The 23,726-nt window shown below is 38.0% G+C and overlaps 1 protein-coding gene across 1 annotated transcript; it reads left to right on the top strand.

The window, feature by feature from the left end:
* The first annotated feature begins 1,338 nt into the window (after positions 1-1,338).
* On the top strand, positions 1,339-17,218 carry nrap (nebulin-related anchoring protein). Its single transcript, XM_056771358.1, has 42 exons — positions 1,339-1,516; positions 1,674-1,768; positions 1,906-1,993; positions 3,779-3,883; positions 3,977-4,081; positions 4,422-4,526; positions 4,615-4,722; positions 4,814-4,918; positions 5,007-5,114; positions 5,196-5,300; positions 5,389-5,496; positions 6,205-6,309; positions 6,523-6,630; positions 6,795-6,908; positions 7,075-7,173; positions 7,259-7,363; positions 7,481-7,582; positions 8,006-8,113; positions 8,241-8,438; positions 8,521-8,625; positions 8,701-8,799; positions 8,890-8,994; positions 9,096-9,203; positions 9,302-9,613; positions 9,714-9,818; positions 10,548-10,646; positions 10,789-10,893; positions 11,006-11,113; positions 11,195-11,308; positions 11,394-11,591; positions 11,683-11,787; positions 11,927-12,025; positions 12,103-12,207; positions 12,385-12,492; positions 12,657-12,968; positions 13,348-13,452; positions 13,542-13,640; positions 13,717-13,821; positions 13,911-14,018; positions 14,694-15,005; positions 15,670-15,822; positions 16,228-17,218. The coding sequence occupies exons 1-42, from the start codon at positions 1,445-1,447 to the stop codon at positions 16,564-16,566; spliced, it is 5,451 nt and encodes a 1,816-aa protein (XP_056627336.1). The 5' UTR covers positions 1,339-1,444; the 3' UTR covers positions 16,567-17,218.
* Positions 17,219-23,726: the final 6,508 nt, after the last annotated feature.

Genomic DNA, 23,726 nt, shown 5'->3' with positions numbered 1-23,726 from the left:
AAAGAAACGCCACAAACCATCACTATGAAGTAACTTAACAATATCAAATAAAGAAATAATACATACAGTGTTTTATGTGCTTAATTCTTTATTTTAAAATTTTAAGGAAATAGAGTAAAAAACATCCTTGGCTCTTATTGGCTTCTTTTCCAATATACAGTCAAAGTCATCTATTTCAAAAACAAGATTTAGTTACTGAGGTAAGCCTCTTTGTTTAACTTCCCTATAGGCCTATTTGTCAACCAACTCCAGATTCCACCTAAACTGTGGAAGAGCCTTCCCGATACTATTCGAGGGTCAGACACACTCTCCCAATTAAAATCTAGTTTAAAGACACATCTTTTCAGCCAAGCACTTAGTATTTTCTCATCGCTTGCTAGAGTTTACGCTATAGCTCCATCTGAACCTCCCGTGCCATCCTGCTGCGAGAGCCTGCGGACTGACTGACCATCCCAGCTCGCGCTCAGGCAATTCCATCCACATCCAAGAGCAAAGATTTGGATTTTGGATTAGGATTCAATTTATTGTCATCACACATATACAAGTACAGTGTAACGAAATGGATTAAGAAGAAAAATACAGCATAACATGACATAACAGGGAGAAAAACAAATACACATAATACACCATAGGCATGACTTGCAACAGTGGAAGTTTATCCAGCTCCGGCAAGCAGCCATCCGGTCCAGCAGCCATTACGCCGCCGTTCACAGACCCGCTTGTCAGGCTGGTGGTTCAAAGCGACAAGATGGACAACTTGTCACATTAATGCTAAACTTCCATCACATGACAGCTATAGCTACAATTTTCCCTGCTTATAACATTCCTCTGTTTTCTGATACCGATCACAATATAAGACAAAATTAGACCTAAACAAATACAACAAATGAAATTTCCTAAAGCCCAACTAGTAAGCTCTCCCTATCTTTCTATTTTTTAAGCTCCTTTGGAACAATGCACATTGTGAAATGTGCTATATAAATAAAATTGAATATTTAGTAGGCCAATAGCAAAATATTACGTACTAGCCTATATAACTGAGCAAATATCTTTTTTGAACAGATGACAAATAAATAATGGCTCATACATAACAATGTAATGCTTTTTATTCCATGTGCAACAAAGAATAGCCGTGACTTCATTACCCTATTTAGAGCCAGACTCTGTGGTCACTATTTAGTGACATCCGTCACCCCTTTACCTAACAGACAGCTGGACAGCCAGTCAGCTGCAGGACAACAGTCAAAGTGGGATGGAACTTTGCACCCAGTGACATGTAATAGACTGGGTCCCTGTCAAAGAGCAGATCTAAGTTTAACACGGGACGGATACAGAGACTAAAGCCAGAATAAGGGACTGTCTGGGACACCTTGTTTTCACTATACTAATTGTTAGTACGAGTTGTAGTTTTTTTCTGGAGTTGCCGTTTTAATAGGACAAAGACATGAATGTTCAAAAGTGTGCCAGGTGTGGGTTTGTGGTGTACCCTGCGGAGAAGATCAATCTGATCGGTCAGGTAAGATTGTACGGATATTGCTCTACAAACTGGAATTATTACCATCTTCATATCATGTTGTAAGGAGGACTGGTTTGGATCCATTGGCTGAAATTCAGATTCGATTTCAGATTACATTCAATCATATTTACAAAATGTCATTCATTTTATCTTTCAGAATTGGCACAAAGCATGTTTTCACTGTGAGGTCTGTAAAATGGTTTTGACTGCCAATAACTATGTCAGCTTTGAGAAAAGGCCTTTCTGCCAAGTGTAAGTTCTTATTGCTTCTTATTTTTTAGTATTAATTTAAAGTAAGAGAAAACTGTCTTTACATTTCCATCACTAAATGTTTGAATATATAATGAATACAATTTTAAAGTCTTCAATATATTATTTCTTTCTCATAGCCATAATCCAAAGAATAACACGTTTACTAGTGTCTATGAGACTCCAATCAACATCAATGCCAAGAAACAGACTGAGGCAGTCAGTGAGGTGAGCTTGTGATGATGCCACAGACACCACAAACACAACCAAACTTTGCTGTTCCAACTGCGAATGCAATAAAGCTGTCAAAATTATATGGTAAACTATTAATTACACCTTCAGGTTGAGGTTGAGGATATAAATGTAAAATGGAAGCAAAATTGCATTAACATTTTGGAATATACCAACTGCTTTGGAATACAGCACTGCTTTGGTCTATAAAAACACGAAACATTACTTAAAAGTACTTCGAAAAAATTAAATCAATTATTTATAAATGTACAAATTATGAGTTTGGTTCAAAAAGTGAGATAACTCCGTTTAAAAAAAAATCAATTAATATCAATCAAACTGCAGTGGGATTGTTTTGATTTAAGCCATCATAACTAAAGAAAATCATGATAACATAATAAAAACCTTATTTTAGATTTTTCTTAAAAACAGGTGTTATTTTGCAACCAAACTCATCAAATATAGAAGTTTGATAAATGGGCTGTTCAATAGACATTTCAGTGCCAAATGTGGTTGATTAAGACTTGTTTACCCAAGAGCTATAGCAATAATATGATATAACTATATAATAATTTTTGTAAAAATTTACATTTTATAAACAGAAACATCTAGTAGGTGAGTTATTTGATGGAACACCAAGATTGACCAATCTACAGTATTTACTAAATACTTACCTCCTGACTCATAGACAAAATATTTAAAGAATCAAATATGGGTCACAATGCTTGTAATACCAAGATTTTAAATTTTACATATGAGTTGGCTTATCGAGCTGTTTTTAGGAAAGCTTAAAGGCTTGAGTGACTCCACAGCTTTGGAATGGGAACGGCATCATGAGAGTTATTTCTGTGGTGTGACATGATACCCTCCTCTGGCTTTATGTATTTGCTGTTTAAATTTATACCTCATGAACATGGACCACCTCTTATGCTTCCTAGCTTCATTTCCCCCCTCACTGTCTGCCACTCTGAGGTATCCCAGCTGTCCCTGTCAATCAGAGGACTCTGGAGGCTGTTATGTACACTGTTTGCAGACACTTTGCATTTCACGTGTGCAATCTTCATTTTTTTATTGGAAAATTAAGATTAATCTGTGGAAAGTGAAAATAGCACTTACTTGGACTTGATAACGATGACAAAGATCTTAGGATTCTTCTTTCCGTGTTGTTCATTGTTGAATCCCTGAAAAATATTTCATAATCATTTCTTAAAGAAATTACATTACATGAGCGGCACAACCTGATTGGCCCAATGGTAGCTCACTAATAATACAATGAATAATTTATTTTTTAGTTGTGTTTTGCTTACATTCTTAGTTTCTTTATACGGTTTAACATGATTACGAAAATCACATTATTTTTTCCATCGACAGTACACTAAAAAAATCTAATAATAATTTCACACATTTGGGTATAAATTGTACACAGAAATCACAAGGTACTCAAAAATAAACAGTTCAACATAATAGTTACTAGAAAATGAGTCTCCCAAAACGCCAGAAGTGTACATTTGATCGTTTTTTGTCCTTCGCGACTAATATTATCCTCACGAACCAATTTCCAGATGTAGTCACCCATCATTGCTTCATTCAATCTTCTCTGTGCTACAGAAATGTGTATAATTTTCTGACAGCGACAATTGGAAAGTAATTTAAAAAACATGTGTAATGTGTTTTTGTTTATTTGCAATATACCATATATCATAATGATTATATACGTTAAAAATTTGTTTTGTGTTCGAAACAAAAAATTGTTACACTGTGTAATCGTTTTTTTTTTTTAAGAATAAATACAGAGAGGAAGGAGAACGTTATATGTCCACTTTCCACTATGACATGAGATCGAAAGAAATCGATCAGGCTCGTAAAGCCAGCCAGCTTGCTAGCCAGGTGAGTAACCTAAAAATAAAAACAGAAAAGCTTCAGGTGTATCTGTACATGCATGTGCCATATGTGACCTGTTTCTAATCTATCCCAAATCAGCAAGGTTACCAAACTGAATTTGTGGGCCAACAGTCTTGGTACTCCGGCAGTGTCACCAGCCAGGAAATTGTGCGGGTTTCCCAGGCACAGAAAACCATCAGTGATGTAAGTGATATGTCACTTAAAAGAATAGGTCACCCAAAAATTAAAAGTTTGTTACCATTTATTTACCCCTATGTCATCCAAAACCTGTAAAGGACTCTTTCTACACAAAAGAAGATATTTTGAGAAATATACAATGGAGGTCATTGGGGCCGGTGTAGTTTGTTTACCAAGGTTCTTCAAAATATCTTCTTTTGAGCTCTCCAGAAGAAGGAAAAGCATACAGGTTTGGAATTGCACGGAAGTAAATAAAGGATGAAAGAATTTTCATTTCAGGTCAACAATCCCTAAAGGCAAAATAAATGATCATAATAAACAACTGAATTATAATGATGTATTACAGGTTGAATATAAGCGAGGCCACGAGGAACGTGTGACACAGTTTACCTCTGTGGCAGACACACCTGAGAACTTACATGCCAAGACTGGAGCCTCACTGGCTAGTGATGTAAGGGTTTATTCGACTCCCGACATGAATCCTTCTTTGTGAATTGCCTCATTGTGTGTTTCATATAATGCATTCTGTTCATTTACAGGTGAAATACACAGAGGAATATGAGCAGACTAAAGGAAAGGGAAGTTATCCTGCCATGATCACTCCGGGATATGAAATGGCAAAGAAGGCAAATTCACTGGCTAGCAAAGTAAATCTCCACCCAGTCAGGTCCACTGTAACTTTACTATAACACAACTGTATTCTTACATTCATATACACTTTTACCATTATTATTTCAGTTGGAATACAAAAAAGGACATGAAGAAAGACTGTCCAAGTACACCACCGTGACAGACACACCAGATGTTCTTCTCGCTAAAAACCAAGGGAAGATCGCTAGTGATGTAAGCAAATACCACAACCGTGACTATTCTTCAAGGCCAAAACACTGACTTACATTATGTCCTAATTTTGCATCTCCTTCATTAAAAGTATGTCTACACGGAGGGGTATGAGCAACACAGAGGCAAAGGCAGTTTCCCTGCCCACTTCACACCTGGATACCAGGTGGCCAAAAAAGCAGGAGACATGGCCAGCAAGGTAAGTGTCCAAATGAAGCATGTGCTTTTATGTCAGCTGTTCTTGTATGTTGGTAGTAAAACCAGCAATGTTGGCATGCAGGTAAAGTATAAACAGAAATACGAGCAGGAGAAAGGAAAGGTCAGCACTGATGCAGGGGCCGCAGAATTCGCTCTGGCCAAAGAGCACGCAGAACATCTCAGTCAGGTCAGGCTTTATTTACGTACATCAAAATATTCCCTTTGGGAAACAAAGTGTCATATGATTGTAATGAATCAATATCTATTTTCTTCAGCATGTCTACACGGAAGGGTACGAACAGCAGAAAGGCAAGGGCAGCTTTCCTGCCATGATAACCCCTGCATACCAGATGGCTAAGAAAGCCCACGACATGGCCAGTAATGTAAGTATTACTATTGCTGAAGTGATCTTCACTTTGGACATTGTTTCAATTATTCAATATTTCACATTTCAATATGGGAATTGAAAACAGCTAGGCTAAATAAACAAATACTTTTTGGAAATTCAGGTTAAAAATAAGCCCATTATCACATTATATTAAAGCATTCTTTAAATGATTTATTTGCATAACATTTCAAACTACTTTGTGTGAAAGTTATTTATAGCAACAATTTAGTCAGATGCTTTTTTCCAAAGCGAGTTACAAATGAGATAAACAATAGAAGCAATTGGAACAACATAAAGACAACAAAAAGTTTAAGTGCAGTATGCAAAGCTAAGATTTTTTTTAAATATGTATTAAGGATGGAAAGAGTAGAAAATATATTTTGAATAGAAATTCTGGGATGGTGCAAAGACAGACTGGGAAGTTAAAAAAAACATATCGACTCAGACATACAGTCTCCACAAGTGAATTATACAATGAGCCCTGTTGAGAGATCACCAGCCGGGAACCTGACATCATCGTTCCATTTTGACCCATCCGTCTGCATGCCACAGTGTATACCTGCTGATTCTTAAAGCACCTCATCATTATCCTGCACTGATTTACAAACAGATGACAACTGGGCACCGAGTCACTGTGTGGAGACCATAAGGTCATTGAAATAGACAGAGATGGTAAATTCTTGAACTTCCTTCCATTTTTCAGGTTGAGTACAAGAAGGACCTTGTGACCACCAAAGGCCACAGCATCAACTACTGTGAGACGCCACAGTTCAAGAATGTGTCAAAGATCGCCAAGTATACCAGTGATGTGAGTGACTCATCAGTGATATGACTGCTATCTAATGAATGACAGCATGTTCTATATTTAAGGTGGTCCTGTATGCAATTACCTACAAGTTGGTTGACTCAATAGGTTTCCGTCATTCTGTGAAGTTGGACAACTTGGTTATATAAACATCTAAACAGATATGAGAACACTGCAGGTTTGGCATCAGAGTTTCACTTCTATGTTCGATTACAGAATAAATACAAAGAGAAGTATACCAATCAAATGAAGGGGCACTATGAAGGGGGTGGCATCGACAAGACGACCATGCACGCCATGAATGTCAGAAAGCTGGCCAGTGATGTAAGAATTCTTTGGAACACTTTATCTCTCCTACAGTACATCATTTTGTGTGTTTTTATGTTTAGATGCTTAAAAGTTCACCAAAATTACCTTTCTGCTAACTTTTGACTCTCATTTTGAAAAGAGAAAGTAAAAACTTAATTTCTTGTATTATCTGGTTTAAGATTGCCTACAAGTCAGAATATGAGCAAGAGAAGAATGTACAGGGTGAGTACAACTACCCAGCCACTATTACCCCATCCTACCAGTCCCAAAAAAAACTGGAGCCGCTCAAAGATGTAAGTCTGATTTTCTGTTTACTTTATTAAATGTTTGGGAAAAATAATTGTATTTCAGTTTTATAATCGCGTCTTTAACTATTTAAATAACATGCAAGCTAATCTTAAACTAAAACATACACCGTTAAATAAGATAAGCTAAATTTAAAGTTACTTTTTCACACAGCAAAACTACAGACAACATATTGACAAACTGAAATTCAGCCATGTTACGGATACCCCTGAAATACTGCAAGCCAGAATCAATTCCCAACAACTTAGCAATGTAAGAATAAATGATCCTTCTCATTGAGTGTATTTGGTTTAACATACATAGAACTTCATCGCAGCATGTATCTCTAACTATACAGTTGAACTACAAAGCCAACTATGAGAAGACAAAGAACCAGTACACATTATCCCAAGATACACCAGGGTTTAAAAACGCCAAAGCCAATGCAGAGCTTGTCAGTGATGTAAGTCTACACTGTACTTACAAATACCAGAACCTTGACACATTGTTTGTTATCCGTATACAGTATATAGTTTACAGGTGTTGATTGAATTGCTAAATGACCTCTGAACCTTCACAGATCAAATACAAGGAGAACTGGGAGAAGAACAAATCATGTGACTTTGGCCTAGACACATTGACAGTAAAAGCTGCCAAAGCCTCCCGAGATCTTGCCAGCAATGTAAGAATATCTTCAAATGTGAAACTTCATCGAAATAATTCATTTCTGTACTTTAAGGTAAAGTTATTATATATTCATCTTTATGTCATTCCAAACCTGTGTATGACATTTTCTTTTCTGGAACATATGAATGTCTCAATGGTTGTGTCCATGCAATGGAAGTTAACGGGGATTGGGGACCATGTTATTTGGTTGCCAACATTCTTGGAAAATCTTAATTTGTGTTCTGCAGAAGAAAGTGAGTCATACAGGTTGGGAATGTCATGAAGGTGAGTAAATGAGGAACAAATGATCAGTTTTGATTAAACTACCCCATTCCAAATAATTAAATGATCTGATTCAGTCAATTGTCTTGAGCCCAATGCATTTTTGTTAAAAGTGTCTGATAGGTACCTTTAATAAAACAAATCCTGGGTTGTACAGATCAAGTACAAGGAGTCACATATGAAGAACAAAGACAAAGCTATTGGAATGGATGTTAGTGATTCTAAAACACTGCATTCGCTTCAGGTGGCCAAATTGAGCAGTGAGGTAGGTCCATTAAACACAGTACATTAAACACATCAACGCATCGCTCAGACTAACATGATCAAACTCATCATTTACAAATACCAAATCAGGAAATTCAAAACAAAGCCATCACATTTCTTTACTCCAGGTTGCCTATAAAAAAGGATCTAAAGAGACTCAGTCCAAGTGCCACCTCCCTTTGGACATGATGAATTTTAGCCATGCTAAGAAGGCTCAGGCCCTTGCTAGCGACTTGGACTACAGGAAGAAGCTACATGACTATACCGTCCTGCCTGATGACATTACAGTGCAGCAAGCTAAGAAGGCCTACCAATTACAGAGTGATGTAAGATTTGCTCTATGAGTCTACAACAGTATGATAAAATATACATACATCTACTACATGCATATTGAATCGGTTGTTTTAGAACCAGTACCGATCAGACCTCAATTGGATGAAGGGAGTGGGTTGGGAGGCTGACGGCTGTCTGGATGTGGAACAGGCCAAAAAAGCAGGAGACCTTCTCAGCGAGGCAAGTCATTACTGAGCGTGTTTTGTGTGTATTGATCTATTTTGCAGTTTCTAGAATTGTGGGTTTTATATGCAGAAAAAGTATCGCCAGAAGGTGGACAGGGTTAAATTTACGCAGGTCGCGGACACCCCATCCATCAAACATGCCAAGAAGAGCCAGGAGCTACAGAGTGATGTAAGATACTGTATCATCCTGTATGATTGGATGTCGTCCATTTGATTATTTTAAATCACCCAACATGAATGAACCTTTTCTCGTCCTCAGCTGGCATACAAAGCGGGCACAGAGTTGCTAATGCATCAATACACTATGAGCAAAGATGAGCCTCTCTTCAAACAAGCCAAAGCCAATGCAGAACTTCTTAGTGGGGTATGATATGAACTAAATCCTGGTTGAACCTACGGTGTATAAACAACCTTCACAGCAACTAACATCCACTGACCACTTTGTTTCGACTCATAACTTTTCAGAAGTCTTACAAGAGTAGCTGGGAGGAACAGAGGGAGAAAGGCTTTGAGCTTGGCATGGACTCAGTTTCCATTCTCACCGCCAAAGCCACACGAGATCTCGCCAGCGATGTGAGTGATAGTACACCCTGCTAACACACATGACCAACTGACTGTTACTGTATGTCAGGTATGTGACTGCTCTAAATGTTTCCGGCTAATGTATCTAGGTGAAATACAAGCAAGAATACGAAATGACAAAAGGGAAGATGATCGGCGTGAAGGCAGTTTCTGATGATTCTCAAATGGCTCATTCCAGCCTGGCATCCAAACTCCAGAGTGACCTCAACTATAGGAAAGAGCACAAGGATACCAAGACCAAATACAGTGCCTCACTTGATATGATGACACTCACCCATGCAAAGAAAGCCCAGGAACTGGCCACCGAGACAAACTATAAAACCTTCCTACACAAGTACACCAACCTACCCACTGATATGAAACTGGAGTGGGCCAAGAAAGCTTACGGGTTACATAGTGATGTAAGACTTGAATATGAGATTTATCCCAGTAGGCAATTTTTGGCATTTACCCACAAATTAATATTGCTTTCTAACAACAATTTGCATGTTTTCTTCATAGAAAAAGTATCGTTCTGACCTGAACTGGATGAAAGGGGTGGGCTGGGAGACCACAGGATCTCTTGATGTACAGCAGGCCAGAAAAGCTACAGATTTGGTCAGCGAGGTACAGACTGACTTGTCTTACTCCAATTTTTTTTAGGTTCAACCGTAGCATCTTAAGCAGTATATGACCATCAGGAGAACATTCATGTAATCCCTGTAAACGGGGTTATATTTATCAGGTATAAGTTTAGAAATGAACTCCCTCAGCACCTTGTATAGTTTTTATGAACCCTCTACTCAGCAAAGACAGCTATGAACTAAATATAATGTGTTCAAATATAATTTATGTTGTACATGTTATTCGCATTCATAACTGTGACATTGTTGACATTTTCTATTGAATTTTTGTCTGTATTTTACTGAAGACTTTTACTATGCCTTTTAGTCACCAGCTAATACACAGAACAAACGTTTTAAGATTTCTTTAATTAGGATGTAAAACCACTGAGAATCACTTATAATTCTGCATTATTTAGGCTTATTTAATTCTTGAACTGAAAATTTCATTTGAAATATAAAAATTTGTTTACAATAACAAAAGCAAAACAGAAATATTTCAATAGTGGTCTCAGACAGGACCCCACTGAATATTGAAAAGGTGCAAAATTTGCAGTTAAAATACTTTTAGTACAGATGTTACCTGAAGTCGGCTTAAAATTAAAAACATTTCTGCATGTGAATACAAACTGTATATTCTGACACCTAAAAAACACAGTTGAAGCATACTAGGAAATGCTTGTATTCCTTGAAAATGGATACAAATCTTTACAATGTCACATGTATTTTCCAGAATAAGTACAGACAACATGTAAGTGCTCTGAAGTTCACAAGCGTGGAGGACACACCAGAGATGGTGCAGGCCAAAATAACCAGCAAACTGGTGCTTGATGTATGTAAAGGCATTTATATCATATACGGTTTCAAGACTCATGCATGTCTCTGCAATTTAAGCTGAAATAGAAGAACGTTTTTTTATTGACATCTGTTCATCTACAACATCAATCTAACTACATATCCTGGTCTTCATACAGAGGTTGTACAGAAAGAAGGGAGAAAACGAAATGCACAAGTACACACTTACTGGAGACTTACCAGAGCATGTGCAGGCCAAGATCAATGCTGTGAACATTAGTGAGGTAAGAATCCATTACACACCTCCTGCTGTTTCTGTTTGAGAAGCTGTTAAAAACACACAAAAGCAATTTAAATCCCACATCAAGTTGCTAAATGGAGATCTCTTGCGTACAGTCACGTTACAAAGAGTCCTGGACAAAGATAAAAGATGCTGGCTACAAGTTACGTCTGGATGCTATTCCATTCCAGTCGGCCAAATCCTCTGCAGATATCTTCAGTGATGTGAGTATTCAGGACACAACAACAAAAATCCTCCGTCAAACTCTTTGTCTATATATCTGACTGTCTAGCTATTATATCCAGCAAAAGTACAAAGAACAGTTTGAGAAAACCAAGGGGAGGATGATTGGTCTAAAGGGACTGGAGGATGACATAAACATCGCACACTCTGTGCATGCCACAAAGATACATAGTGATGTGAGTATTCGCAAAAATAACCAGAACCTGATTATATCGAGTTGTATGAAGTAACATGAATGAAAATGATAATCTCTCTACTTAGATCAAGTATAGAAAAGACTCTTCGAAGGCACTTTCTCAGTTCCATCTGCCCATGGACATGCTGGACGTGCTCCATGCTAAAAAGGCTCAGTCTCTGATCAGCGATCAGGACTACAAACTAATATTGCACAAATACACAACACTGCCCGATGACATCAAAGTGATGGCTGCCAAGAAAGCATATGAACTGCAAAGTGAGGTAAAGGCTTACTCAATACTACTGCACTAAACGACCTCTATTACTTCCATTAAAACGTTGTGATCTTTAACTTTTTGTGTTGATATCTCAGAAACTCTACCGATCTGATCTGAATTACTTACGTGGTGCCGCCTGGATTGCCACCGGTGCTCTACAGATTGAGGGATCCAAACGGGCCACAGATTTAATCAGCGAGGTATGGTTGATCTCTCCCTCTCTCTCTACATTTTGTTATAAATGGCAATAATATATCTCTTCAACCCACAAAAGCAACCAGCTTTATTTTTCTAAGAGTCAACTTATATTTTAATATTTATAATATATGTATTTTACAGAAAAAGTATCGCCAGCAACCCTACTCTTTCAAGCACACATCTGTAACGGATTCTCCAGACATGGTACATGCTAAGATCAGTGGCAAGTTCAATAATGAGGTAGGTGGGCATCCCTAATATTCTCATTATGTTTTGATTGACGGTTACATAATAATGTCTTCTGGTTTGATCTTTAGCGTTTGTACAAAGAAAAGGGGGAGAACTTCAGGCACAACTACACCAGTACAGCAGAGAGACCTGAAATCACGCAGGCCAAGATTAACGCCGCGAACTTCAGTGATGTAAGATGAGCCATCAGTCTATTTTTGTGTTTATGGTTATTCCTCTCATAAAATCTACTATTCCAAAACTGACAGCTTATTTAAACACTATTTTTAAAATGAAGTAGCACAGTAAAAACTAAATTGAGTGTATTTGGAAATACTATTTTAATGCTATAATTCACTGTTATATTTCAGGTTAAGTACAAAGAATCCTGGCATACACTCAGAGCTCAGGGTTATAAACTCACCATGAAGGATATCCCCTTCCAGGCTGCCAAAGCTTCCACCAGCATTGCTAGTGATGTAAGAATAACCTCTCTAAATTTACACGGTTAAACATCTATGGGCAAAAAACAAGTCTGATCAATTCTTGCATTAACATACTTAACCAATCAAACAGCCTTGTTTGTGATGACTAAACCGTCTAGAATACAATTCAAACACTAAAATCCAATCTGCTTTGACAGTATCAATACAAGCACAACCACGTCTTGGATAAGGGCAAACACCTTGCTGCCCGCAGCGTTCTGGAGGACTCGCATTTGATGCACTGCTTGGAGATGGGCCGTCTTCAGAGTGACCAGAACTACCGTAAAGACGCCATGTCCATCAGCAGTCATTATCAGCTGCCCCTAGACATGGTGAACCTGGTTCATGCCAAGAAGGCCCAGGCCTTAGCCAGTGACCAGGATTACAAGACCCACATGCACTCTTACACCACCCTGCCCGATGACATGAAGGTCCAATGGGCCAAAAAGGCATATGAACTGCAAAGCCAGGTGAGAAAGGAAAAAACATCAATCTTACCAGCACAAAATTACCCACAAAACTAACTTTTTGCTCACTAAAGAAGAATGCAGAATTGTACCTGTCATTGTAATACTCAAATATGTCAAACAACCCAAAAACTTACCATGAATTTAAAAGAGATTTTTGTGTAGTCCTACAACTGAAACTTTAGCATCAAGTCAGAATTACATGAAGAGAGAAAAACAATAATATGAAGTTGCTTGGAACATATTTAGTTATCAGATGCTTATTGATAAAAATATATTAATGGCATTATACGTCCTTGCAGTTTTTTGTTGGAGATGTTTTCATCCTATGCAATTTAGTGTGCCTATAAATTATCAGCGAAATGTTTTCTGTTTCTTAAAGAATTTATACAAAGCAGATCTGAACTTCATGAAGGGAGTGGCTTGGGATTCAGTGGGTGCAGCCCAGCATGAGTATGTAAAGAAAGCTGGAGAACTGATTAGTGATGTGAGTAAAACTGTACGTACGGTTAATCATTACACTACCACCAATAGTTCTTGATAACAAATGCTTTGCTCGATACATATCCTCTGCAGAAGAAGTACCGTCAACATCCAGACAGTCTAAAGTTTACCCAGGTGGCTGATTCACCGGATATCATGCATGCAAAGAACAGCTACATGCAATGTAGTGAGGTAAACAGTATACAAATCAATGTCTCTGTCAGATGTCAGTAGCGAGTTAATGGCACAATATCTGTCGCTGTTTCAGAGGATGTATAGGTCTGGAGACTCCAAGTCCACGCACAAGTACACTTTACACCATGATCATCCAGACTTCATCAGAGCAAAGATCAACGCACAGCAAATTAGCGACGTAAGCTTGCTGTTGTTACATATCCTCAATTGCCGTTCCATTGCATCCTCTGTGGTTATCTAAGCTTCTTTTTCTCTCTACTTTTTCAGAAAGTATATAAACTGTCAGGTGAGCAGGTTAAAGCAGCAGGTTATGACCTCAGGTTAGATGCCATCCCCTTCCAAACAGCCAAGACTTCTAGAGAAATTGCAAGTGATGTAAGTCAAAATCAATATTAACTATTATTTATAAAAATATTAACAAATTCATTGCAGTGATATCAAAGTTTAAGTGAGTAAATTCGATGCTACAATTTGTTACCAAACCATTCATGAAACTAATGTTTTTAAGCACTTTCCAAACCATTTCCTGTTTGCCAGGAGAAAATTAGTGGGCGTGGCCTGCGTTTTTCCCTGCGAATTGATTGGATGTGTAAAACAGCCGTTGCATTGATTTTGAAATGAAACTGATAGCAGACTGACAGTTGAAGGGCAGGAGTTAACGGATGCTCCGGCCAATACATCTAATCATTTGAGATGGATAGTCATTTCAGGGCAGAAGTGCATTTTCAGATTTTGACTGAAGATTATGAGGATACTTGAATTTTTGGAAGAAAACGACACACATTGATAAGCTATTTATTATAAACGCTGCAAAATTTCATGAAAAAAATAAGAATTGTCATTTTTAATTTCACAGGGACTTTAAACTACACTGTGTGCATTTATACATTTGGGGAAAATCAACTGAGTATTATATTGCTTATAGTTCTCTTTGCAATATTGATCTCGAAGTATATAAGCACGCATACTTCACCTTTAAATAAATCTAAATTTTAACATTCCCTATTAAGCAGTATTTTGATTTGATGTTTTTTGTACCTTTCTTCCCAGTTCCGCTACAAGGAGGCATTTGTGAAGGATAAGGGCCATCAGGTTGGCCTCCTTAGCGTTGAGGATGACCCCAAGATGAGACATTCACGGGCCGTAGGGAAGCTCCAGAGCAACAACGAGTACAAGAAGCAGTCCCAGGAGACACGCTCTCAGTTTAAGATCCACGCTGACCAACCTGGATTCCTGCAGGCTAAGAAGAGCCAAGCTCAGCTCAGCAATGTCAACTATCGCCAGAAGCATCAAGACTACACCAGCTATCCTGATCAGCTCAACGTCCAACATGCAAAACAGGCTTACCAACTGCAGAGTGATGTAAGGGCGGATTTCGGGATTGCTTTGTTGTAAATAACTGTTTTGCGGCCACCGTATGCCAAAGTTTATCATTGGTATTGTGTTGAGAGATAGTTTATGATTTCTAGATGACACAAGAATTGAACACATTGGTGACTAACAGGCACATGACATGTATTAAATTATGAAAAAAAACAATACATTTTCATTTTTAATTTCATCGAGAAGATGTTTATACGAAGTGATGAGAGTTATGATATCACGGTTTTGAATGACACAACTGTGAATAAAAGATGAACTATCCCTTTAAGAGCCAACCATTACCATACTTATACAAGGGTCAGTTCTGGTCCTTGATTCTGATTGGTCGAGCAGAGTTCTGAGCCGTTATTAAATACCCCTATTTATAACGGCTGACCGCATTACATAGCCTTATATCACTCTATTTACTTTGTTTTACGAAACCTTGTTGCTCCGCATATGGAATAACCGCTTTATAAAAGCACAAAGCCCCGCAAAGCCACAACGCCCTTAACTGGTATAAAAGGCATTGTAACCCACTGCTTCTTGGGGCTTATTGCTTTAATTGACAACAGTTTCCCAGAATCCAGTAGAAAATGCATTGTACTCACAGTTTTCTTCATGTAACAAGTTTGAATAAACCTGAATATATGTCTGTTTGTAGGTGAACTATAAATCAGATCTGAACTGGATTAAAGGAGCGGGCTGGACCCCTCCAGGCTCCCATAAAGTAGAAATGGCACGCCGGGCAGCAGAACTGGGCTTGGCTGAAGGAGTGACCACTGACGAGGCTATTGCTCAGTACCAACAACTGTTGGTGAGACAACAATCCTACATCACGATTTCGCACATAATGTTGAAAAGTGTAGAAATTGTGTTACAAATTTTCTTCAACAAAGAAAACCAACACATGCATTGCCCGTTTGACACGAGTCTAACATCACGGATGAAAGATGCCGACGAAGGGGTTTGGTTCAAGTTTTTCTTCTTGTTATTTTTTCAATCGTCATTTGGCTAGAATAGAAACTCATGCGTTTTACGAGACACCTTTTTTGGGTCTCGTCATTCTGGGCTCTTTTTTTGTCCATCCGTGTCCATACAAAGTTTTTTTTTGTAATAAACATGTCGGGGCAAATATAAAGTGTAGATGTATGCAGTTTGTGTGGTGTGAATTTTTTTAAGTTTTTAAGTTTTGTTTTCATAGTTATTCGCTGTATTTCAGATGCTCCAGAGACAGGAGCAGCAGCATCAGTCCACCACTGACCAGACGGAAACTACACAAGAGTTCCAGCAGCCTGGAGTCAATCCCGATGCCATGGAGATCCTCCACGTCAAGAGGAAGAAGACCATTCACACCGCGTTCAAGCAGGCCAAGACCACAAAATCCATAACGTCACAGTCTGTTGCAACCCAATCGACCGCAAGTCAGTCTATCACTAACCAGTCCACAAAAAAACAGTCCATTACCAGCCAGTCTCATGCTGACCAATCCAGCAAAAGGGAGATCAGTGAAAACCGGGCCATCACAGACCAAGCTGCTGCGAAATCAGAAGCAATGTAATCTGGTATTTTGTCTTTATTTTTATTTTTTACATTTAAATTATGGACATCATCATGTATTAGTGGTTCTTAACTTCTGTCCTGGAGACTCACTGCTCTGCACATTTTGTGTGTTTACCTAACGGGTCCCCAGAACAGGAGTTGACAACCGCTTGTTTAGTTATTGATAGATCTATGACTATGGGATTTTAGATGAAAACTTTAAGTGACACATAAATGTGAAGATGGCTAGAGTAAGTTTGACTAAAGGATAAAGACTGAAAACCTACCAAGCTACCTGGAATTAAATGAAGGTTATTTTGGTTATGTAGAGGTATCAAAGTGATCAGAGCAAGTCGTCTAGAAGTGAAATGAACAAGTATAAGTATGAGTTTTGAAGAGGTGCCCTCACAACTTGTTGTGATTTTTATTTATTTAATGAAAATGTTAACAAGAGTATGTTTAAATACCTGGCTGGTCATATAAGACTTATACAGTAACAAAATAAATTGTTTCTCTAGTGAATTTTAAGGCCGCCTTTTGTGGTGCTGAAATACAGGAGGTATATTTAGATAATGGATGTATTGTAAAGTCCGAAAAGCTGAGCTTTATGTTATATAACCGTAACTCTGCTAGCAGAGTTAAATGGCTGGATTGTAAGTAAATGTGTGAATTTTAAAACATGAAAAATAAAGGTTTTGATCATAAAAATGCTTGCACTCTTTGTTAAACAGCCCTGAGCGCTAGAGGGCAGTCAAGGACAGTTTTAATTCAATCTCAGATCCAATTGGAAGTTTAGATGTTTTGTTTGATTTTTTTATTTTCATGTTCATGTTTAGTCCCATGATAAACAGTGCAACTAAAGAATTTAACTAAATTATACAAAGATGAATGATTCATAGCAGGTTTATTTTTTCGTTAAGCAGTTTCATTTCTCATTCAGGCATACATGACTGGTACTGGGACATAATTAAAATCAGTTTAAGGAAATAAATCATGATTATTTCCTTGTTTTTCCAATGCAAGTGTTAACCCATAATGCCTGAAGCAGAGGTGCTGAGCAACTGTTGTCAAGGAACTGGGTTTGCCCCATATAGCGAAGCTTGGCTTGCAATGATCTTTGATGAAAGTTCACAGCTGAGGTCTGGGTACTGGGAATCTAGGAGTTGGTACTGGGAATCTACTATGTGGACCCCCCCAAACACACAGAAGAATGGTCTTTTTTAGTGATGTTTCTTAGTCTGTTCCAGTGCATTTTGGGATATAGGATGAAAACAGTATTCTATGAATCAATTAATGTTGGGGCATGTTTACTTTGCTCCTTACAGGTTATGTATCATATCTATGTAATGGTACTAGATTAGACATTAAATTAGATATTGAACTAAAAAACTACACAGATTTTGGCTTTAAAGACCAGCTTTTATTTAAATGTACTTTACATGTCTCATTTTATTTATATTGCATCATTTGATGTGTTTCTGTTTAATAGTAATTTTTAAACCTTGATGGTGTAGTTACAATGTTTACCAGTAGGAGGGAACACGGACAGTAGTCAAATCAGTGCCAAACCAGCACGAACCACCATAAACCAAGTTGGACCAACAAGGAAACTCAGCGTGACTAAAACTTCAAACTCAATGCAAGGCAGCTGGACTGAAGGCTGGTAATGTTTACCTTATTAAAAGCGGTGGCATGATTTTGAACACTTTTCAAAGGCAAATGCGTGCTGTCATTTCTGGTATTTATCTCAAAGGAAAGCCGTGATTTGAAATTGTTTGAACAGAAGTTTTATGATCTTTCGTGATGGAGAACAATTGCTAAACTCATAACACAACCAGTGTAACCCAACAGCCCCAATCTCTTTCTGGCACAGCCGCTAAGTTGCTTTTGCAGTGAACGTTAATTTGCCAAAGATCTTAGGAAACACTGCCCCCAGAGTATAGTTTACACATGTTGTACATTTTGAATGTACCTTCAAGCTCATTTGGAAAGAAAAAAATACTGGACCCTCTGCATGGTCAGCGAGGGGAGGGTGGGGTGCACTTAATACACGTAATACCTGACATGGTGGCGGGTTTGTTCTGTCCAGCACAAAGTGAACACCGTCCGTTTAAAGAGAGCCACATGGCTTGTATAAAGAAGCCAGACCTAACGTGTTGTATTCCGCTGGAGTATTGCCTTTCATGAGCCGGCCTTTCCACATGGAAAATAAGGAAATTCCTGAGTCTTCTGAGGTGCACTGTCAGAATTAGATCCATAGATGGAAAAATGAACATGCGCCTAAGACCTGTAATGCAACACCATTGATATTTACAGACATGTGGTCCACCGTTGCTTCCTTCTGCATGTTTACACCGTTAGCTCTTCCTTCGGGTGCCATATTGAATGTGTGTCTCCCTAATTTTCTCAGTGGTGTTTAGAAAGATGGGCAGAATAAATTAGTGCATGAAGTGTCTGGGATTTGGGTCTGGGTGCCAGGGCATGGTGACTTAAGTGTGAAATGTAGAACAGGATGCATGTGAAAGCCCGCTATGACAGGCCTCTGGGATTCCCAGCAGTGTGCGGTTTTCTTATGAGTTTTTACTGGACACCGTTCCACTGGAAACCAACCTTTGTAATGGCTGTTACTCATGTGCACAAATAAAAAAGTGCAGCATACTGTGCTTTTGCATCACGGTTCCATGACATGACATTTAAAGCTAATTCAGTGGCTGGCTGTTTTTACTTCTTCTTTGCCACAATGCCCAAGCTGCCCATGTGTGACTCACAGGGTCACAAAGCCGCACCATGGGACCCTGCGGAGGGGAAAACAGGCATCCCGGGGCTATAAAACCAAACAAGCCACGTAAGTGTTATGAATTATCAGTTATTTTACACTGTGAGTTCAGTGATAAGTTAAAGGAATAGTTCACCCAAATAAAAAATTACTGTCGTTATTTATTCACTCTAATGTCATTCAAAACTCTATGTGAGTCGTTTTTCTGTGGAACACAAAAGAAAATCATTTGTGTGCTTTTGTGTCCATACAATGAAAGTCAACGTTGTTAAGTTACTAACTTTCTTAAAAAATATTGTCTTTTTTACAGAAAATGTTAAGGGTGAGTAAATGATGAAAAAATCTCTTTAACAAATTTTCAGACAGATCCGCATGTGTTAAAGATAGTTGGTGCATCTAAATTGAGCCACTGCAGGCTAATCCCAATTACGGCCACCGCATTTAATGCTGGGGTCACTTCCCAAAATCTTAAAAACAATCTTATTTCTTTTGGCTCAAACACCAAGCCTGTCTTTAACAAATATGCCCCTGGGGTCCAGTTATAGCTTGGTTTGGTAAATTGCATTCTCTCATGAGGTAATCAAAAGCATTAGGGTTGGCGGAGAAACTTGTGGAAAATAGATATCCAAAACGGGTAAGTTTTTCCATACGGTGCTATGCACAATGTTTGACATATAGTCGTGTAACCTTCACCAGCAAACATTAATTTAACAAAGAGGACAATGAGTGTATAATGTACTTCAACTGCTGTGATATTGGCTCTCTGGATAATTTTATAAAAAAAAAAAGTCCAATTTTTGTTTATTAATTAATGTTTCCTACTGATGTCAGGGTGATTCCCAATTAAAAAGTGTCCAAAAAAGTTGGGCTAATCAATGTTATGTTTCCTACTGATGTTGACACGGATGCCCTGTGGTGTTTGAATTATGAAGAGATTATAAAGCAAGCGCTGTAAAGTACCAGTACATTTTCAATCTAAATTGCTGCGGTCGCTAGCTTTTGACACAACTTTAGTTCAACAGCTACTTTTACGATCTCCTTACTGCATCGTAAAGTAGACCACTGCTGTAAATTCACAGAGAGCTTGAGGTCAAAAATTGGGCATAATTTATATCCTTATTAAAATTACAAGCCAATTATTAGCTCACAAATGTATAACATTGTATAACAAATCATCTGGGCAGATGAGTTTATATTCTGAGTTATTTGTTATATTTGAAGCAATAAGTGGAAACTTTGCTTGATTTCATCTCAAATGTTATTTAACTGTACCTTTTGCATAATACACTTGTGTTCAGTCCATATGTTTCAGAATTTCTATGAAACTGTAAAGAACATTTCTCAGTGATGAAACATTAAAGTTTAAACAAAGATGTTAACAAATGCATTTTAAAATATGATATCTGATAAACCAGAAGAGGAAAATCTTCAAAAGCTCAGCATCTTTACTTAAATGTTAACTGCAATTTAAATCTATTTTGGTGCTAATATTCCCAACCCTGGGATTAGCTCTGGAGACGGAGAAGCCGAAAAGTAAAACATCCACAGAGAAAAGCGCTTCTGTCGACAGATGGTACAGTGGAAAATGATTTTAGGTTTGAACTGCCATGTCAGCGCATTCTTGTGCAGCTGGCAGTTAAAGCTTGAAACATCATACTACCTTGTTTCCTCGGCAGAATTGCTTTGGATAGTAGCCGCTGTCACATGGCCGAGTTATATTTATTGGTCCGAAACAGCGTCCTTAGCTGAACTCATGTTGCAGGTTTGCCATGCCTGATAGCAAAACCCGTCCACACCCTCTATCAATTCCCTTTTGAAATACCTTCTTACCTCTCAGCGTTCCCCACATGGCTTTAATCAGTCAAAATGTTTTCAAAGAGGCTCAAAAACTTGCTCTTATTTGGACTTGCTCCGCAATCACGTTGATTTACAATTCAATATCTCATGTTATCAAGGTATATAAAACCTTACTTTAAATGAAAAAGCTTTAAAGGAAAAATCGATTTGGTATTCTCTACTCAACATACCGAACAGGATACCGTTGATTGTAAATCTTGATAACAACATGCTAACCATGATAGAGTAGAGCTATGTGCCCATTGGGATCCCCTGCTCAAACGGATATCTCTCTTTGCAGTGTGAAGAAATGATTTGTTACTTAACGTGTTTTGAGGAAGAAGTTGTTTTTGATGCACATTTGGAAACAAATTTGATACACCTTTGGTGTAAATATTTTATTACAACTAATAAAAGTTCTCTGCTTTTCCCTTTGGTCAGAGTTTATGATTAGTAGCTCTGAAACAGAGATGTGGTCGGTGCCCCAAACCCACCCTGCTATTACAGAGCAGCAAAATATCAGTTAGGCAGTTCACCCTCAGTTTCAATAAGGGGTTATTCTTAGGGGTTATTCTTTAAACACAGACATGTTTTTCTCTAAAGTGTATATTTAGAAAGCAATTTTTAAATGGTGGGACTAGATCATTTTGTGGTCGTTGAGTTGTCGTAAGTGATTCCAAATAAAGAAAACTACTTAGTGAGTGAGCACCAGTGTTCCCTTTCATTTATGTTTGAGCAAAGTGAAGTTCTGAGTTTTTAGTGTGAGCCATAGACATACTGTCATATTTTAATAGTCTTAAATTATTAAGGGAATAGTGTACCTTAAAGTGAATATTCGTTTATCATTTACTCCCCCTTGTGTCATTAAAAAATCCTGCTTTCTTTCTTTTGCAGAACACAAAAGAAGACATTTTGAAGAACATCAAAACATCATTGGACCCCAATGACTTACCATATTGACTCAAACCACTGAGACATCTCACAATATCTTCTGTTGTGTTTTAAGAGTAGCAATTCACACCAGTTTTGAATGACAGGAGGATGAATACTGTAAACAAGAACAGAATTTTTATATTTATCTTTTTGGTGAACTATCCCTGTGTATTGCGGAAAGACGCTTAAAAAAATAACTCAACATTTCATTGTTGAATTTTTAATGTAAGAATGTGTATGAATATATATTCTTTATTTTATTTCTTCAAAGTTGTGCTGTATCCTGCGGGGCCTTCTGCGTGCAACCAGTGGTTGACGTAGTTTGAAGAGCCCTGACATAAATGATTTCATACAATTTGTCCAATTTGCTAGCTTTAACTACTTAATTAAATCGGACAGTTTTCTGATTGGAAGAAAGAGTAAATGACCTTTGACCCATTCTAGTGTTTTGACAACCCCTTTGTGTTTTTCCAGAGAGTCCACACCATAAATTGGCACCGTAAGGCCGTTTTGTCTTCACAGGACTACCCACGTTGCATGACTCAAACAGTAAATCCGATCTGAGAAGTCCCAAATCGTGATACTTCCTGTTTCTCCCGATTCGCCTTTAGCTATTCGAAGATGGCTTGATGTAGTGTGTTGCTTTCCTCCAGATGATTAGTTCCAGATAACCAGTGTGACTGCGAATGGATCAGGCATCTTTAAGTACGCCAAGTAAGGCAGTGATGGAAGACTGACAGAGAATTGTGGGTTTTAAATAACCCAAAAAGTTTCCTAGTATTTGATTCCCTGATGCAGATGTGCTCACCATAAAAACTCTCAGGATTATCTAACAACGCTTTGTATGATAATATATGTCTTTTTAGTTGCTAAAAGCTTTTTTAGACCAAAACAAGAGTGCTCATTCTAACACCGTGTCTACTCCGGACGCGGTGCGATGTGCCTTTAGCGAAAGTCTTAGCGCCTTGAATGAAAAGTTAAAGGCGCATTATAAATAAAATGAATTATTATTAAAAGACAATAGAACGTATTAGAATAAATGTTTTATTTCGTCCACACTGCATGCAACACGACGTGGCAATCCCATTAAAACAAGCCATGTGTCGTGTCATGCCACATCCGATGTAGACACGGTGTAAACCAGTGCAGAAATATGTGACAAATACAACCAATCTGTTTAGCATGTGTAGATATGTCATGCAACGGTTGACTGATTTGATGCATTCTATCAGTCTTGAAGATTTGTTTGTCTATGAATAATTCAGTTCAGTTCTGCTGCAATGATTCTTCGCTCTCTGCACTGAGCTATGGTCTCTGTTTTCTTCATTAATGATGCTGAGAGAGTGTACTCTCAACTAGGGCTTCATTTCTTCCCTGGTATGCCAGCACCTTAACCATGCATGGTATGACAGTAATTACAAACCCAGATTTCGGACATATGTGATCCCCTTTAGAGCTTAAGCCAGCCAAACCAAATCAAATTCTTTGAAATACAGACCAAGTTTGAAAGTCTTTAATGCCAAAAAAGGCCAAAGCATATGTAGGTCATTTTTATTTGCCTTGGTGATAAACTGACTTAAGCAAATGCTCCCTTAAAAGGCTTTTCAAAATGAGTTTTCATGAGCAGAATTTCA

This window comes from Triplophysa dalaica, chromosome 17 (genome assembly GCF_015846415.1).
Source record: "Triplophysa dalaica isolate WHDGS20190420 chromosome 17, ASM1584641v1, whole genome shotgun sequence".
NCBI lineage: Eukaryota > Metazoa > Chordata > Actinopteri > Cypriniformes > Nemacheilidae > Triplophysa > Triplophysa dalaica.
The sequence above is the reverse complement of the archived record's forward strand: the minus strand, read 5'-3'. Positions and strand labels throughout refer to the sequence as shown.